Source organism: Cuculus canorus, chromosome 29 (assembly GCF_017976375.1).
Source record: "Cuculus canorus isolate bCucCan1 chromosome 29, bCucCan1.pri, whole genome shotgun sequence".
NCBI classification, from domain to species: Eukaryota; Metazoa; Chordata; class Aves; order Cuculiformes; family Cuculidae; genus Cuculus; species Cuculus canorus.
The window spans coordinates 2,743,172-2,761,880 of record NC_071429.1 but is presented as its reverse complement, the minus strand read 5'-3'; the positions used below and the strand labels follow the sequence as shown (position 1 = coordinate 2,761,880).

Genomic DNA, 18,709 nt, shown 5'->3' with positions numbered 1-18,709 from the left:
GCAGAGGGGCAGAATCCCCTCCCTCCCTGCTGGCCGCGCTGCTTTGGACGCAGCCCAGGACACCGTTTCTGGGCTGTGAGCGCACATCGTGGCTCCTGTCGAGCTTCTCATCGACCATCACCCCAAGTCCTTCTCCTCGGGGCTCTCCATCCCATCATCCCCCATCCTGTACTGCAATCGGGGGGTGTATAAATTCAGCGTATAAATCCCTGCTCTCATCGCCACCAACACGCACGCCGGGTGGGTTAATTGCCCGGCGTATCCAGCACCCGAATTAAAAGATGCCTCATTTTTTAAGACCATATTGGTGTGAAGGAGCTCCTCCTGATGTCGGTGACGGAGGGGCAGCTCCTTTTATTGGGTCGACATCGCTGTGGGGCACAGCAGCCCCCATGGGGCCCCATCACGGCACGCGCAGCCCCGCGTGCGCCCGCACACGCATCTCCCTCGCCAGGCGCCGCTCTGGGCTCCGTGGGATGAGGAGGAGGGTTTGTATCCCACGTCCCCTCGGTTACGCCGAGCTGGGGGCGACGCGGCCATCGCTTTGCTCCTTCAAGCCGGCCGCCCACTCCTTCCTCTGGATGGTGCCCGTCTTGCCCTCGCGGAACTGCTGCCGCTCCTCCCGTGGGATCTTCACCGCGTGGTACTGCGGTACGGCTGGCGGCACGCGGCGGGCACGGCGGAAGAAGCCGACCTGTGGGGAGCAGCGGTCAGGAACCACGCGGCACCCCGGCTGCAGCATCAGCTCCAAGTCCTCATCGAATCACCAGGTTGGAAAAGGCCTCTTGGATCAGCGAGTCCAACCGCTCCATCTGCCACTAAACCGCGTCCCTGAGGGCCTCGTCTCCCCGTCTTTTAAACCCCTCCAGGATGGGGACTCCCCCCCTCCCTGGGCAGCCTCTGCCAGGGCCCCACGACCCTTTCGGTGGAGAATCTCTTCCTGATGTCCAGTCTGACCCTCCCCTGGCACAGCTTGAGGCCATTCCCCCTTGTCCTGTCCCCGTCACTGGGGAGAAGAGCCCAGCGCCCTCCTCTCTCCACCCTTTCAGGCAGTTGTGGAGAGCAATAAGGTCTCCCCTCAGCCTCCTCTTCTCCAGCCTCAACACCCCCAGGGCCCTCAGCCGCTCCTTGTTAAGATTTGTTCTCCAGCCCCTTCCGCAGCTCCGTTGCTCTCCTCTGGACACACTCCAGAGCCTCAACATCCTTCCTGGAGTGAGGGGCCCAGAACTGATCCAGGATTCGAGGTGCGGTCTCCCCAGTGCCGAGTGCAGGGGCAGAATCCCCTCTCCGGCCCTGCTGGCCACACCGGCTCTGATCCAAGCCGAGATGCCATTGGCCTTTTTGGCCCCCTGGGCCACCGCTGCCCGTGGGCAGTCGGCTCCATCAACTCATGGCTTCGGCGCTGCTCAGCCCTCAGCATCGGCATTTCCCGGCGCTCACCCCAAACATCACCGTAGTGACAAGAGCTTTGCACCAACCCCAAAGAGCACAGAATAGCGGGGGTGGCACGGCACGGTCTGGCCTGGCACGGCATGGCCTGGCACAGCACTGCTGGGGTGGCACAGCATGGAATGGCTGGGGCGGAAAAGCCTGGCACAATATGGCACAGCACGGCATAGTGGGGTGGACCAGCACGGCATGATGTGGCACAGCCTGGCACAGATTGGCGCAGTGTGGCACAGCCTGGCACCACCTGGCGTGGCACGGTTATGTCCCAGGGACACCATCTCTCACCTTCCAGAGGATGGCAACGAGCAGGGCCAGGACGAGGGCACCGGCCAGCACGGCCAGCAGGATGACCCACCATGGCACGCCGCCGGCCACCGCCGCGCCGGGGTCCAGGTAGATGGAAACGGAGATCTGGGGAACAGAAGGTGGTCAAGGGGGGCTGTTGGGGGGTTCAAGGGGGGCTCAAGGGGGGCTGTAGGGGCCAGACCTGCGTGGAGGCATCTTTCAACACCAGGTTCTTGATGGAGGAGGTCACCGAGACGCTGGCGCGGACAATCAGCTCCACCGAGGTGACGGCCAGGTACTCCTGCGGTGGGGCCAAGGTGGGGTGAGCCCCCTCCTCAGCTGGGGGGACCCATCCTGTCCTCATCCTGGGGGGGTCTAAGCCTCGTCCCCCGTCTCTCGTACCTCCAGGAAGGTGCTGTTCCAGAGGCGCCCGCGGGCCGTCAGCACAGCGGCGCGCTCGAAGCTGGACAGTGGGCAGCGGAAGGGCAGGCAGCGCGCGGTGCCCTGGGCACAGTCCTGGGGAGCAGGGGGTGGTCAGCAGGGCTGGGCACCCCGAGAGGGCTGGGGGGCACCCCATGAGTAGGGGCTCCCAAGGACCAGGGGCACCTGAGGAGTGGGAGAATCCAGACCCGGGGGCACCCGAGGACAAAGGGCACCCCAGGAGCAAGGGGGCAGCCCAGGATCGGAGTACCCCAGGATCGGGGTACCCCAAGATCGGGATACCCCAGGATCGGGGCACCTCAACCCCTCACCAGCGTGACATTCTTTTTCCTCCTCTCTGCAGGTGCCGGCACCCACCAGGACCCTGGCGTGGGCACCTCGGGGTCTGTCTCCCCTTGTGGCTCCTGGAAGGGGGAAGGATGGGGATTTAGGGGTGCAGCCCAACACCCCCCCACGTCCCCACCCGTCTCTGTGCCCGTACCAGTGCCAGACGCAGGGGGTTGGCAGCAGGCTGGCACGCCACGCGCTGCCCCGCGCCCGCTGCCAGCTCCAGGCTCAGGGGGTAGAGCAGCCACTTGCCATTGCGGAGCTCGTGGGGCCAAAGCAGCGTGAGGGACGCCGAGCCCAGAGTCCTCAGCGAGGGGCCCCGGTTGGCGACCTGGGGGGGACGGTGGCATCAGGGGGGTGGCATGGATTCACCTTCATCCAGCAGCCCAGGGGCAAAGGGGGGCAGAGGAACGAGCCCCCCAAATCCTCCATCCCCAACAGCCCAGGGGCAAAGGGGGACAGGGGAACGAGCCCCCCAAATCCTCCATCCCCAGCAGCCCAGGGGCAAAGGGGGACAGGGGAACGAGCCCCCCACATCCCACATCCCCAGGAGCCCAGGGGCAAAGGGGAGCAGGGGAACCAACCCCCCAAATCCCACATCCCCAGCAGCCCAGGGTCAAATTGGGGCAGGGGAACGAGCCCCCCAAATCCTCCATCCCCAACAGCCCAGGGGCAAAGGGGGACAGGGGAACGAGCCCCCCAAATCCTCCATCCCCAACAGCCCAGGGGCAAAGGGGGACAGGGGAACGAGCCCCCCAAATCCCACATCCCCAGCAGCCCAGGGGCAAAGGGGAGCAGGGGAACCAACCCCCCAAATCCCACATCCCCAGCAGCCCAGGGTGGGAAGGGGGGTGGGAGACTGAGCCCCCCAGCTCCCACATTCTCCAGTAACGGGGGGGAAAGGGGACCGAGCCCCCCCTGAATCCCCCGTCCCGACATCGGGTACCACTCACCGTCACCTCGAAGCGCACGGCGCTGCCCACCTGGCTCTCGCGCCGCATGGCACTCTCGCCCCGCACCACCCCACCGAAGAAGAGCCGGGGCGGCACAGCCACGCTGGGGGGGGAGAACCGGGGTTCAGGGCAGCCCCTGGGGGGGTCCTGACCCCCCTCGCACCCTCACTCACCCCGTCACGGACACGGGCAGCTCGAAGACCACGCGGGCGCGAGCTACCACCGGCTCCAGCCCTGGCTGCTCACTGATCCTGGGGGGATGTGGTTGGGGGGGTTTAGGGGGAGCATCACCCCAGATTTCCCCTGCAAATGCCCCAAAGCACAGAGCAGAGCTGGGGCTTCACAGGGAAGACCCCCTGATCCTCCCCGGGCTCACGTGGACAAGGCCAGCTCCACCGCCAGGTCCGTGGTCTGGATGGTGACGCCGAGGGTGCTGAGGATGAGGAAGAACCGCACCTGGGGGGGGAGCGAGGGGCGAGGAGTGAGGGTTGGGTTGGGGGTTCAGGGTTGGAGCGGGAGCGAGGAGCTGCACCCACCTGGGCTCCGCGTTTCAGGGGGTTCCCCAGCTCGCACTCCACCTGCGAGCCGTTCTGGTTGGCCAAGCAGACCACCGGCTTCTCCTGAGGGCAGAGGGACCCCCGCAATGGCCCCCTGTGCCCCCAGGACCATCCCTGTCCCTCCAGTGTCCCCAGGACCATCCCCAGGATCATCCCCAGCCCTCTGTCCACTCCATCCCCATCCCTCTCCAGCCCCAGATCTGGCCCCGTCCCACAGACCCACCACCCCCAGGACCTCCCCTGTCCCTCCAGTGTCCCCAGGACCGTTTCCAGGCCTCTGTACCCTCAGGTCTGAGCCCGTCCCTCTGCCCTCAGCACCCTTGGGACCATCCCCAGCTGCCTGTGTCCACAGGACCATCCCCACCCCGCACCCCCAGCATCCCCAGGACCATCCCCATCCTCACCACTCAGCACCCTTGGGACCACCCCTCTCTTCTTGCACCCCCAGGACCATTCCCATCCCACACCACCAACACCCCCAGGACCATCTCTGTCGCTTCAGCATCTCCAGAACCATCGCCACCGTTCTGCACTCCCTGGACCATCCCACCCCTCTGTCTCCTCCATCCGCACCCCTCTACACTCCAGGACCATCCCCATCCCTTTCCCATCTCCATCCTGAGACCATCCCACCCCTCTGTCCTCCCCATCCCCATCCCTCTGCACCCCCAGGACCATCCCCATCCCTCTGCACCCCCAGAACCATCCCCATCCCTCTGCATCCTGAGGACCATCCCACCCCTCTGTCCCCCCATTCCCATCCCTCTGCACCCCCAGGACCATCCTGATCCCTACTGCATCCTGAGGATCATCCCACCCCTCTGTCACCTCCGTCCCCATCCTTCTGCACCCCCAGAACCATCCCCATCCTTCTGCATCCCCCAAAACCATCCCGATCCCTCTGCACCCCCAGGACCATCCCCACCTCCCTGCACCCCCAAGACCATCCCACCCCTCTATCCCCCCATCCCCATCCCTCTGCACCCCCAGGACCATCCCCATCCCTCTGTCCCCTCCGTGTCCCGCCCCCCCTGCACCCCCCAGGGTACCCCGTCTCCCCCCACCAAAGCCCCCCGCCCGTCGAAGGGGCGCATGGCGGAGTAGGGCAGCTCTGGTGGGAAGGTGGCGGTGAGCATGGCCTCGTGGGCATCGTCGCCGTCGCGCTGCGGCTGCGCGGGGTCCGACGGCGCGTTGGTGACTTGGATCTCCAAAGCCACATCCTTCTGGTCGCTGATGGCAAAGACGGCGGTGCCGTCCGTGCCCCTGGGAACGGAGGAGCCACCATCAGCGCCCCGGGGTGTCCCCAACACCTCACAGGTTGGGGATGAAACCCCAGAACCTTCACCTGGGCAGCGGCTGGAATTCGGCGTCGCCGAGGCGGGCGCAGAACTGGAAGCTCAGTTGGAGGTTGCTTTGGCAGATCTTGTCATCACCACAACCCTGCTTGAGGAAATGCACCTGCGGGGGACACGGAGGGGACGACGAGGCGGCTGCGGGGATGGGGACCGCGCAGCCCGGACCCCTCCAGGGGACAGGAGATGGGTTCCCACCTCGGTGCGGTGGCTGCTGGGCTGCTGCGGGCTGAGCACGGGGGGCAGGGGGGGCAGGGCTGCCGCCCCCCGGCTCTGCCGCCCCGGCACCGCGCCCTGGATGCCGTAGGCGAGGGTGACGGTGATGGGGCGAAGCTTGTCACGGATGCTGTCCTGGGGACAGGGGACAAGGGTGAGGAGGGATGGGATGGGATGGGATGGGATGGGATGGGATGGGATGGGATGGGATGAGATGGGATGAGATGGGATGGGATGGGATGGGATGGGATGGGATGGGATGGGATGGGATGGGATGGGATGGGATGGGATGGGATGGAGAACTGTGGTTTCACTAGGATGGGTTAAGAAAGCCATGGCATGAGTGGGATGGGACAAGGAGCTGTGGTGTCACCAGGATGGGATGGGAAGCCATGGCATGACTGGGATGGGACAAGGAGCTGTGGTGTCACCAGGATGGGTTAAGGAAGCCATGGCATGAGTGGGATGGGACAAGGAGCTGTGGTGTCACCAGGATGGGATGAGAAGCCACGGTGTCACCAGGATGGGACAAGGAGCTGTGACATAACTGGGATGGGATAGGACGGGGAACCACAGCATCACTGGGATGGGGTGGGAGCCACGGCATCACCAGGAGAGGAGGGGGAACCATGACATCACTGGGATGGGATGGGGTGGGATGGGGTGGGATAGAGGAAAATGGGGATGAGGAGAAGGACAGGGCTGAGAAGATCATGGGGATGGGGACAGAGATGGGGAGACAATAAAGACAGGGATGGAGATAGGGATGAGGATGAGGATGAGGATGAGGATGAGGATGGGATGGTAATGGGGAAAGGGATGGGATTGAATGGAGGAAAATGGGGATGAGGACAAGGACAGGGCTGAGAAGATCATGGGGATGGGACAGAGATGGGGAGAAAATAAAGACAGGGATGGAGATAGGGATGAGGATGAGGATGGGATGGGAATGGGGAAAAGGATGGGAATGAGACAGACATGCAGAGATGAGGATGAGGATGGGGAAAGGGATGGGATGGGGACAGGACCCACGTGGAGCTGGAAGGTAGCTTTGACGCAGGCACGCGCGTGCTGCCGGGGCAGCTCCACCGTGTTGGAGAACTGGTGCTCGGGGTCCGAGGGGCGGCGGCCGAGGAAGGAGACGCGGGGCGCCTGGCCCAGCCGACGGCGCTCGGTGTCAGCGTCGAACACGTACTCCAGCACTGGGGGGGACAAAGACAGGCGTGATGCTGGGGGTCTCAGCCCGGGGGAGGTCCCATCTGTCGTCCCACCGGCTGCCCATCGCCTCCCTGATCCACCAGTTCCCGGTGTCACTGGGTGACCCATTCCCAGGTTCTGGATGGGGAGGGCGTAGGGGTGACGGCTTTCGGGTACTCTCTCTCGGGGGGACTGGACGTGGACGGGAACCTGTACCCCGATCTGCTCGTTGGGTCCCTCTCCGACACCATTGCGCTCTAGAGGTGGGTTTTCCCCCCACGGGAATCCTGCATCCCTGAGCATCCCCCACCCTGGGAATCCTGCATCCCTGAGCATCCCCCACCCTGGGAATCCTTCATCCCCCATCCCATCCTGCATCCCCAGGCTTCCCACATGCCTGAGCTTCCTTCCTACCAAGCTTCCTCCATCCCTGGGCTTCTCCCACCCCTGGGAATCCCATATTCCAGGGAATCCTCCATCCCTGAGCATCCCCACCCCAGGGAATCCCATATTTCAGGGAATCCTCCATCCCTTAGCATCCCCACCCCTGGGAATCCCATATCCCAGGGAATCCTCCATCCCTGAGCATCCCCACCCCTGGGAATCCCATATCCCAGGGAATCCTCCATCCCTGAGCATCCCCACCCCAGGGAATCCCATATCCTAGGAAATCCTCCATCCCTGGAGGATGAGGACACGCTCACCCAGGCGGGGGCTGTAGGTGGCCGGACTGGCCGTGTAGCTGAAGCACGCTCGGACGTCCACGCTGTGGGGGGACGGAGTGAGATGAGGGGTACCCACCCCCATTGCACCCCAACCCTGAGCCCCCCGGGGAGGGGGACACGGGGCTCACCCACCAGACGCCCTCCTGGTGGAGGCAGTTGCTCTGCTCCAGGTCGATGTTGGCGGGGAGAAGGGAGACGTTCCTGGAGACGTGGACAACCGGGCGGGCTCTGGAGGGCGGAAGAAATGGGGTGTGTCAGGCTGGGCACCCCCCAGGGCTCCCTCCCCGAGCCTTGCGGACACCCCACACTCGGCCCCAACACGGGACCCCTGGCCACAACCAGGGACCCCGGGGTCAAGGGATTCTGGGGGGATGTGGGATTCCCAGGGCAGGGGATACTCAGGGATGCAGCATTCCCAGGGCAGGGGATACTCAGGGATGCAGCATTCCCAGGGCAGGGGATGCTCAGGGATGCAGGATTCCCAGGGCGGGGATGCTCAGGGATGCAGGATTCCCAAGGCGAGGGATGCTCAGGGATGCAGGATTCCCAGGGTGAGGGATGCTCAGGGATGCAGGATTCCCAGGGTGAGGGATGCTCAGGGATGCAGGATTCCCAGGGCGAGGGATGCTCAGGGATGCAGGATTCCCAGGGCAGGAGATGCTCAGGGATGCAGGATTCCCAGGGTGAGGGATGCTCAGGGATGCAGGATTCCCAGGGCAGGGGACACTCAGGGATGCAGGATTCCCAGGGGGGGAACACCCACCTGTAGAGCACGACGGTGTCAGAGAGGGACCCAACGAGCAGATCGGGGTACAGGTTCCCGTCCACGTCCAGTCCCCCCGAGAGAGAGTACCCGAAAGCTGTCACCCCTACGCCCTCCCCATCCAGAACCTGGGAATGGGTCACCCAGTGACACCGGGAACTGGTGGACTGGGGGGGTGATGGGCAGCGAACCCCCACCCCACACCCCTCACCTGTGCCGGCTTCACCACGATGCCGAAGGCGCTGCCGTGGTAGATGTAGACTTTGCCGGCACCGTCGAAAGGGGCTCCCACAGCCAGATCTGGGGGGACAAGACAGGTTGAGACCCCTTTCCAAGACCTTTAGGGGGTGCAACTCTTCCCCCCCATGGGGACCTGGGGTCCACCCCTCACCTTCAAAGCCATCGTGGTTGAGGTCACCGGCGGCGCTGAGGGCGATGCCAAACATGGAGCCGCGGGTGCCGTTGAGGCGCAGAGGGGTGGCGGCGTCCCAGTGCCCCGCGGCGTTGATGTAGACGTAAGCGGCGCCTCCAATCTCCTCCTTGCGCTCGAAAAAGTGGGGGGCCCCCACCACCAGGTCCATCCAACTGCGGCCACAACAGCTCCGTCACCACGAGCCGGTGCGGTGAAACGAGCCAGGGTGTCGAGGTTTGGGGATGGAGAGAAGAAGGGGGTTCAAGGGGGTCTGAGGCCACATGGGGGGTCCTGGACTTGGGGCGCAACAACCCTGTGCAGCTACAGAGTGTGGGAAGAGTGGCTGTAAAGCTGTCTGGAGGAGGAGAACCTGCGGGTGTGGGTTGACAGCGGTGGCCCAGGGGGCCAAAAAGGCCAATGGCATCTCGGTTTGGATCAGAGCCGGCGTGGCCAGCAGGGCCGGAGAGGGGATTCTGCCCCCGGACTCGGCACTGGGGAGGCCGCACCTCGAATCCTGTGTTCAGTTCTGGGCCCCTCACCACAAGAAGGATGTTGAGGCTCTGGAGTGTGTCCAGAGGAGAGCAACGGAGCTGCGGAAGGGGCTGGAGAACAAATCTTAACGAGGAGCGGCTGAGGGCCCTGGGGGTGTTGAGGCTGGAGAAGAGGAGGCTGAGGGGAGACCTTATTGCTCTCCACAACTGCCTGAAAGGAGAGTGTAGAGAGGAGGGCGCTGGGCTCTTCTCCCCAGTGACGGGGACAGGACAAGGGGGAATGGCCTCAAGCTGCGCCAGGGGAGGGTCAGACTGGACATCAGGAAGAGATTCTTCACCGAAAGGGTCATGGGGCCCTGGCAGAGGCTGCCCAGGGAGGGGGGGAGTCCCCATCCTGGAGGGGTTTAAAAGATGGGGAGACGAGGCGCTCAGGGACGTGGTTTAGTGGCAGATGGAATGGTTGGACTCCATGATCTGAGGCCTTTTCCAACCTGGTGATTCTATGGTTCTCTGACTCTCTGGTTCTCCAACTCTATGGTTCTCTGATTCTAGGGTTCTCTGAATCTATGGTCCTCCAACTCTATGGTCCTCCAACTCTATGGTCCTCCTGTTCTCTCCTCACCCATCGCTGTTGAGGTCGAGGACGGCGATGGCGTAGCCGAAGGCCGAGGTGAGCTGCTGGCCGGGCAGTACGGCCTCGGGCACGAGGCGACTGGCGCTGTCGCGGCGCAGGATGACCACCGCTCCGGTGTGGTTGGCGCGAGGGGCTCCGGTGACGAAGCTCAACTCCCGCCGACGCGTCAGCCCCGCGCCCGACGCCACCGAGAAACCTGAGGGAAGGGCGGAGGTCAGAGCCCACCCGGACCAACACCCCCCCCCCCGCCCCCCCCCGGGCCCTGCCGCCGCCCATCCGCCCATCGCTCTCTGACCAGACCTTGGGGACCCTTCTGCTCCTCTCGTGCCTCAGTTTCCCTCACTCCTTGGCAGGGGCTCCTCTCGTGCCTCAGTTTCCCTCACTCATTAGCAGCAGCTCTTCTCATGCCTCAGTTTCCCTCACTCAATAACAGAGGGATGCGCTCGTGCCTCAGTTTCCCTCAGTCAATAGCAGAGGGATGCGCTTGTGCCTCAGTTTCCCTCACTCAACAGCAGAGGGATGTGCTCGTGCCTCAGTTTCCCTCACTCAACAGCAGAGGGATGTGCTCGTGCCTCAGTTTCCCCCAAGGGGGGGGTTCCGGCAGCCCCTTCCCCACATGCAGGAGGTGTCCCCTGCCCCCACCGCCCCCCCCCCGGGACCGTGCACCCCCCCTGCACAAACGCGGGGTGGGGACCCCCCCCCTTGCACCCCCATCTTCCCCCACCCCCCCCAGCCTGGCGGGGACCCCTCAACACAGCGAGGGGACGGGGGGGGGGGGGTCAGTAAAGGGATGGGGGTGTCAATAAATGGGGGTTATGGCACACGGGGATGTCCTGGAACACAGGGATTATGGCATACGGGGGTGTCCCGGTACATGGGGATTATGGCACACAGGGATTATGGCACACGGGGATTGCGGCACACGGGGATTATGGCACACGGGGATGTCCCGGCACACGGGGATTATGGCACACGGGGATGTCCCGGTACACGGGGATTATGGCACACGGGGATTATGGCACACGGGGATGTCCCGGCACACGGGGATTATGGCACACGGGGATTATGGCACACGGGGATGTCCCGTACATGGGGTTTACGGCACACAGGGATTATGGCACATGGGGCTTATGGCACACAGGGTTTATGGCACATGGGGCTGTCCCGGCACACAGGGATTACGGCACACGGGGATGTCCCCGGTACACGGGGTTTATGGCACACGGGGATGTCCCGGTACACGGGGATTATGGCACACAGGGATTATGGCACATGGGGCTTATGGCACACGGGGATTACGGCACACGGGGATGTCCTGGTACACAGGGATTATGGCACACAGGGTTTATGGCACACGGGGATGTGCCGGTACACGGGGTTTACGGAACACGGGGATGTGCCGGCACACAGGGATTATGGCACACGGGGCTTACGGCACACGGGGCTGCCGGCGGTGCGGCGGCAGTGGCTTACGGACCCAGGTAGCTATTGGGGGTCACGTCGGCGGGCGCACCGCGCACCGTCTCGCCGGGCTCGAGGGATTTGTAGACCACTTGGTCGGGGGATGAACTATCAACGTTGGTCACAAAGAGCAGCCCTGGGGGGGGGGGGGGGGGGGGGGGCGGGGGGGGGGGAGAGAAGGAGAGAGGGGCGCTGAGGGGGCGGCGGGGACCCCCCTGTCCCCCCCGACCCCTACCCAGGTAGCTGTTGGCGGGGACGGGGATGAGCGAGGGGTCCTGGTCCTTCTCGCCCCCCGTCTCGTAGGGACCATCGTCGAAGCGCAGCAGATCCAGAGGGCTCCGGGGGAGCAGCTCCACGCGCAGAGTCCCTGCGGGGGGACACGGGGGGACACGGGGGGACGTGGGGGGACATGGGGGGACAGATGGACATGGGGGGACGTGGGGACGTGGGGGATGTGGGGGGACATGGGGGGATAGATGGACATGGGGGGATGGGGGGATGTGGGGACACGGGGGGACATGGGGGGATGTGGGGGGACAGATGGACATGGGGGGACGTGGGGACGTGGGGGATGTGGGGAGATATGGGGGACAAGGGAGGATGTGGGGGGACACGGGGGGATGTGGGGGACACGGGGGGACATGGGGGACAGATGGACATGGCGGGATGGGGGGACACGGGGGGACGTGGGGACATGGGGGGACGTGGGGAGATATGGGGGACACAGGGGGATGTGGGGGGACATGGGGGGATGTGGGGAGATATGGGGGACAAGGGAGGATGTGGGGGGACACGGAGGGACATGGGGGGACGTGGGGACATGGGGGGACGTGGGGAGATATGGGGGGACACGGGGGGACATGGGGACATAGGGGACATGGGGGGGACATGAGGGGACATGAGCAGATATGGGGGGACACGGGGACACATGGGGACATAGGGGACATGGGGGGATGTGGGGGGACATGGGGATATATGGACATGAGGGGACATGGGCAGATATGGGGGGACACGGGGACATGGGGGGACACGGAGATATACAGACGTGGGGGGACATGGGGGGATAGATGGACATGGGGGGATGGGGGGACGTGGGGGGATATACGGACATGTGGGGACATAGGGGGACATGGGGGACATGGGGGGATGTGGGGAGATATGGGGATATATGGGGGGACACGGGGACATGGGGGGACACGGGGACATGGGGGACATGGGGGGATGTGGGGAGATATGGGGGGACATGGGGGGACACGGGGACATGGGGGACATGGGGGAATGTGGGGGATATACGGACATGGGGGGACATGGGGGGATGTGGGGGGACACGGGGACACGGGGGGACACGGAGATATACGGACACGTGGGGACATGGGGAGATGTGCCCACCCCTCCCCACGCGTCCCCCCTCACCTTTCCAGTTGTAGGTTCCGGGCGCCCCGAAGAGGACGTAGCGCAGGTCGGGGCTGAAGGCGGCGTCCAGGCCCTGCTGGCAGGACCCGAAGCGGTCGTGGCCCTGCGGGCGGCCCTGGCAGAACTTCCATTCGCCGCCGTCCATCTCGTCGCGCGCCCGCAGGTCCTCACTCAGCACGAAGCAGCGCCCGATCACGTCCCGCGTCTCCAGCGGCTGCCGAACGCGGTGCCGCAGCTCGTACCGGTGGGCGCAGGTCTGCGGGGAATCAGGGGATGGGATGGGCGTTGGAAGGGACCTCGACGCCCATCCCGTTCCAAAGGAACCTCCCGTCGGCTCCCAGGAGGCTCCAAACTCCATCCAACGCGTTGGCCTCCAACCCGTGGTGTGAGCTCAACGTCGTGGTTTAAATGATCTTCGCGGCAGAGAAACGCAACCGTTGGCCAAGTGGTTGCTCGTTGGGTTGGAAGGGACCTCAACACCCGTCCAGTGCCACGGGCAGGGACACCTCCCGCTGGATCAGGGGATCCAAAGCCCCATCCAACCTGGCCTGGAACCCCTCCAGGGATGGGATCTGAGGGTTCTGGGTGACAGCAAGTGAGAATCATGGAACCAGGGGATGGGTTGGGTTGGAAGGGATCCCAAAGCCCATCCAGTGCCACCCCTGCCATGGGCAGGGACACCTCCCACTGGATCAGGGGCTCCAAAGCCCCATCCAACCTGGCCTGGAACCCCTCCAGGGATGGGGCACCACCACTGCTCTGGGCAAAATCCTCAAGAATGAAGTATTTCTCCCTAAGATCTCATCTCAATCTCTCCTCTTTCAGCTCAAAACCGTTCCCCCTCATCCCCTCTCTGCACTCCCTCATCCAGAGCCCCTCCGCAGCTTTCCCAGAGCTCCTTTCAGCACTGGAAGCTGCTCTAAGGTCTCCTCAGAACCTTTTCTTCTCCAGAACGACCCCAACATTCCCAGCCTGTCCTCATCCGGGAGGTTCTCCATCCCTCGGATCATCTCCATGGCCTCCTCTGGACCCGTTCCAACATCCTCGTGTCCTCCCTGTGCTCAGGACTCCAGAACTGAACATGAAGCTCCATGTGGTTGGGATGGAAAAGACCATGGAGCAACTTGAGTCCAACCCAACCTACTGCTCCTAAACCATCCCCGAACCTCTCATCCACCTGGGGTTGGTTTGGAATCCCTCCAGGCATGGAGATTCCCACCGTTGCCCCGAACAGTCGGTTCCGGTGCCTGAGAACCCTTTTAGGTGGTCCTGGGGGTCCCCCGAACCCCAACGCCGGTGCTCACCACGATCTTGCCGCCGGCGCCCTGGCTCTTGACGCTCACCCCCAACCATTGGTTCTCTTTGCTCTCCCGCTCCACGTCCGCTGGTGGGGACGGGCAGCGTCAGCCCCGGGGGGACCCCCAGGATGGGGTACGGGGGGGGGGGTCCCCAAAGAGCCCCCCAACCCCCTCGTTGGGGGAACCTCACCTCCGTCATCGATGGGAACCCGCCGGCAGTCGGACAGCTCGGGGGTCAGCGGGCAAGCGAAGAGCCCCCCGGTGCGGTTGGCGCTTTGGTTGGGCAACGCCGGCGCCTGCGGAGCGCCCACCAACAGCCTGGAAAGGTGGGGACCCCCCTCAGGGTGGGGGGCGGCAGCCGGACCACCCCCTGAGACACCCCCCGACCCCCAAAACCCATGGGAACCCCCCCCACCGGAGCCCCTTGGCAGCGCGTGGGTGCAAAGCCATAGTCCTGTAGGTGGGAGGGGATACAGGGATGGGGGTCCCAAAGGATGTGGGGAGGGGGGACACAGGGATGGGGGTCCCAAAGGATGTGGGGATGGGGGAGACGGGGATGAGGTCCCCAAAGGATGTGGGGATGGGGGACACAGGGATGTGGGGAGACGGGGATGGGGGAGACGGGGATGGGGGAGACGGGGATGGGGTCCCCAAAGGATGTGGGTATGGGGGACACAGGGATGGGGGACACAGGGATGGGGGAGACGGGGATAAGGGTCCCCAAAGGATGTGGGGAGGGGGGACACAGGGATGGGGGACACAGGGATGGGGGAGACGGGGATAAGGGTCCCCAAAGGATGTGGGGAGGGGGGAGACGGGGATGGGGATCCCAAAGGATGTGGGGAGGGGGGATACAGGGATGGAGGAGACGGGGATGGGGTCCCCAAAGGATGTGGGGAGGGGGGAGACGGGGATGGGGATCCCAAAGGATGTGGGGAGGGGGGATACAGGGATGGAGGAGACGGGGATGGGGTCCCCAAAGGATGTGGGGATGGGGGACACGGGGATGGGGGACACAGGGATGGGGGAGACGGGGATGGGGGTCCCCAAAGGATGTGGGGAGGGGGGACACAGGGATGGGGGACACAGGGATGGGGGAGACGGGGATGGGGGTCCCCAAAGGATGTGGGGATGGGGGATACAGGGATGGGGTCCCCAAAGGATGTGGGGAGGGGGGACACAGGGATGGGGGACACGGGGATGGGGTCCCCAAAGGATGTGGGGATGGGGGATACAGGGATGGGGTCCCCAAGGGACATGGGGGCTGTGGGACACAGGGATTGGGGGTCCCCAAGGGATAGAGGGGCTGAGGGACATGAGAGACAGAGGACAGGGGTCCCCAATGGATACAGGGTCTGGGGGACAGAGGGTTGGGGTCCCCAATGGATACAGGGTCTGGGGGACACAGGGTTGGGGTCCCCGGGGGCCACACAGGTGTGTGCCGAGGGGATGAACACACGTGTGCCATGACAGGGCCCCCCCTTTTTGCACCACCCCCCCCCAGCTGTCCCCGCGCCCCCACACCGATGCCCCAGTGCGGTGCCGGCGCTCGCGGCACATGTGGGGCGCACTGGGGACCCCCAACCCCTGACCCCCACCCTGGGCTCCGAGACCCCCCCTCCCCGCTGGGGGTCCCCTCGGCCGGGGGGGGACATGGGGAGCCCCGAGGGGGGGCGAGAGGCAGAGGGGGTAAAAATAAACTGGAATTCACTCAAAATAACCGCAGAACAACATCGCCAAAAAAGGAGGGGACACCGGCGGACGCCCCGCGGGCAGCGTGGGAATGGGGTACCCGGAATGGGGTACCGGGAATGGGGTGCTGGGAATGGGGTGCCCGGAATGGGGTGCCGGGGATGGGGTACCGGGAATGGGGTGCTGGAAATGGGGTGCCGGGAATGGGGTACCCGGAATGGGGTACCGGGAATGGGGTGCTGGAAATGGGGTGCCGGGAATGGGGTGCCAGGAATGGGGTGCCGGGAATGGGGACACGGGGGTTGGGGGTCTTTGGGGGACACGAGGACTGGGGGACATGGGGGACACAGGTTTTGGGGTCTCAGGGGACACAGGGGTTGGGGACCCCAGGGGACACGGGGGTTGGGGGACACAGGGGACACGGGGGTTGGGGTCCCCAGGGACACGGTTTTGGGGTCCCCAGGGGACACAGGGGTTGGGGTTCCCAAGGACACAGTTTCGGGGTCCCCGGGAGACACGGTTTTGGGGTCCCCAGGGGACACAGGGGTTGGGGTTCCCAAGGACACAGTTTTGGGGTCCCCGGGGCACACGGGGGTTGGGGTCCCCAGGGACACAGTTTCGGGGTCCCCGGGGCACACGGGGGTTGGGGTCCCCAGGGACACAGTTTCGGGGTCCCCGGGGCACACGGGGGTTGGGGTCCCCAGGGACACAGTCTCGGGGTCCCCGGGGCACAGTTTCGGGGTCCCAGGGGCACACGGGGGTTGGGGTCCCCAGGGACACAGTCTCGGGGTCCCCGGGGCACACGGGCCCCGTGGCCGCCCTGGCACGCACCGGGTGGGCGTTCGGCAGCTCAGCTGTCGCCGCTGCGGGGGAGGCAGAGAGCGCAACCGGGGGGTCCCCCCCTGCCCGAGCCCCCCCCGAGGCCACGCTCAGGGCCATCAGTGCCCCCCCCCCAGGCTCGTCCCGCCCCCCCCCCCCCCCCCCCCCCCCCAATTTCCCCTCAATTCCTGCTGAGTAACCGGGGCGGCAGCGCCCATCCCCGTCCCCTCAGGGCTGCAGCCCCGAAACAGGGAGCAAAGGGGGCGGGGGGGGTGGGTGGTGTCCCCCCAACTCAGTGAGGGGAAGAAGGGATATGGGGGGGCGACACAGAGCCAGGGAGGGGACACGGAGTGGGGAGGGGACACAGAGAGGGGGGGACCCGACTTAAGGCAGGTGTGGGGGGGACAGTCCGGCGCTCCAGCGGGATTTGGGGGGATCCGCGGCTTTAGTCCCCCCAGTTTAGCTTAGGGATGGGGGGGGGACCCGGGGAGAGGGGATCCAGAGCCAAAGAGGGGACCCCGAGAGAGGGGACCCGGAGAGAGGGGATCCGGAGCCAAAGAGGGGACCCCGAGAGAGGGGACCCCGAGAGAGGGGATCCGGAGCCAAAGAGGGGACCCCGAGCCAAAGAGGGGACCCCGAGAGAGGGGACCCAGAGCCAACGAGGGGACCCCGAGAGAGGGGACCCGGAGCCAAAGAGGGGATCCGGAGCCAAAGAGGGGACCCCGAGAGAGGGGACCCCGAGAGAGGGGACCCAGAGCCAACGAGGGGACCCCAAGAGAGGGGATCCCGAGAGAGGGGATCCGGTGCCAAAGAGGGGACCCCGAGAGAGGGGATCCAGAGCCAACGAGGGGACCCCGAGAGAGGGGACCCCGAGAGAGGGGACCCGGAGCCAAAGAGGGGATCCAGAGCCAAAAAGGGGACCTGGAGCCAAAGAGGGGACCCCGAGAGAGGGGATCCGGAGCCAAAGAGGGGACCCTGAGAGAGGGGACCCCAAGAGAGGGGGTCCGGAGCCAAAGAGGGGACCCCGAGCCGGGGAGGGGACAGGGAGGCGGGGGGGGGGTCCGGGAGGGGTCGGGGGGGGTCCAGGGGGTCCCCACTCACCACCCCGCGGGCTCGGGGCGCAGCTGCCGGTGCAGAGCCACAGCGAAGCCGAAGAGAGTGCCCTTCTCGCCGTCCTTGAGCAGAGAGTTGGTGGCGTCCAGGTTGAAGGCAGCGCCCGCCGCGAGCCGCAGGCACAGCCCGAGCAGCGCCCGCAGCGCCATCGCCGCCCCGGCACCACCGGCACCACCGGCACCACCGGCACCACCGGCACCACCGGGACCGGCGCGGGGGGGAGGAGGAGGAGGAGGCGAGGAGCGGAGCGGCCCCCCCGGCTGGACACACCCCCGGCACGCCCGGGGGGGCAGAGCATCCCGCATCCCGCTATGGGGCAGAGCATCCCCCGGGGGGGCAGAGCATCTGCAGTGGGGCAGAGCATCCCGCTATGGGGCAGAGCATCACCCGGGGGGGCAGAGCATCCCGCTATGGGGCAGAGCATCACCCGGTGGGGGGCAGAGCATCCCGCTATGGGGCAGAGCATCCTGCATCCCACTATGGGGCAGAGCATCACCTGGTGGTGCAGGGCATCTGCAGTGGGGCAGAGCATCACCCCATGGGGCAGGGCATCTGCAGTGGGGCAGAGCATCCTGCATCCCACAGTGGGGCTGGACATCCACAGTGGGGCAGGGCATCACCCCGTGGGGCAGAGCATCTGCAGTGGGGCAGAGCATCCTGCATCCCACTATAGGGCACAGCATCACCCCGTGGGGCAGAGCATCCTGCATCCTGCTATGGGGCAGAGCATCCTGCATCACCCAGTGGGGCTGGACACCCGCAATGGGGCAGAGCATCCTGCAATGGGGCAGAGCACCCCGCAGTGGGGCAGAGCATCACCCAGTGGGGCAAAGCACCCCGCAGACACCCCACTACTCCAAACTCTGTCTCCTGCAGTAACCTCCCCCCCGCCTCGCAACACCCCAACACCTGCAGTGACCCCCATCTGTGGGGTCAATCTGCCTCCCCCCCCCCCCCCCCCGCCAGCTCCCAGCTGATGGGAAGGGGGGACCCCAACATCCCCCCCCCCCCCACCACCTTTGTGCACCCTAAAACCGGGGCTGCGACCCCCCCCACCGGAGCTTTTGGGAGGGGAGGAAAAAGGGGGGGGGGGGGCAGTCATATTTTCCAG

The 18,709-nt window shown here is 65.4% G+C and overlaps 1 protein-coding gene across 4 annotated transcripts; it reads right to left on the bottom strand.

The window, feature by feature from the left end:
• Positions 1-376: 376 nt before the first annotated feature.
• On the bottom strand, positions 377-17,918 carry ITGA7 (integrin subunit alpha 7). 4 transcript variants are annotated; one of them, XM_054051377.1, is made up of 26 exons: positions 17,587-17,918; positions 14,165-14,292; positions 13,981-14,060; positions 12,677-12,932; positions 11,499-11,630; positions 11,280-11,399; positions 9,791-9,998; positions 8,657-8,850; positions 8,477-8,565; positions 8,266-8,393; positions 7,635-7,730; positions 7,482-7,543; positions 6,613-6,782; positions 5,563-5,715; positions 5,358-5,470; positions 5,077-5,275; positions 3,992-4,075; positions 3,832-3,911; positions 3,629-3,706; positions 3,456-3,558; positions 2,657-2,833; positions 2,487-2,579; positions 2,137-2,250; positions 1,937-2,035; positions 1,735-1,860; positions 377-694 (listed from the first exon to the last, which is right to left on the bottom strand). In XM_054051377.1, the coding sequence occupies exons 1-26, from the start codon at positions 17,901-17,903 to the stop codon at positions 512-514; spliced, it is 3,582 nt and encodes a 1,193-aa protein (XP_053907352.1). In that variant the 5' UTR covers positions 17,904-17,918; the 3' UTR covers positions 377-511. The 4 variants fall into 4 exon arrangements, with proteins under 4 accessions (XP_053907352.1, XP_053907350.1, XP_053907353.1 ...); XM_054051375.1 differs by lacking the exon at positions 11,280-11,399 and having other exon boundaries at positions 5,062-5,275; XM_054051378.1 differs by lacking the exon at positions 11,280-11,399.
• Positions 17,919-18,709: the final 791 nt, after the last annotated feature.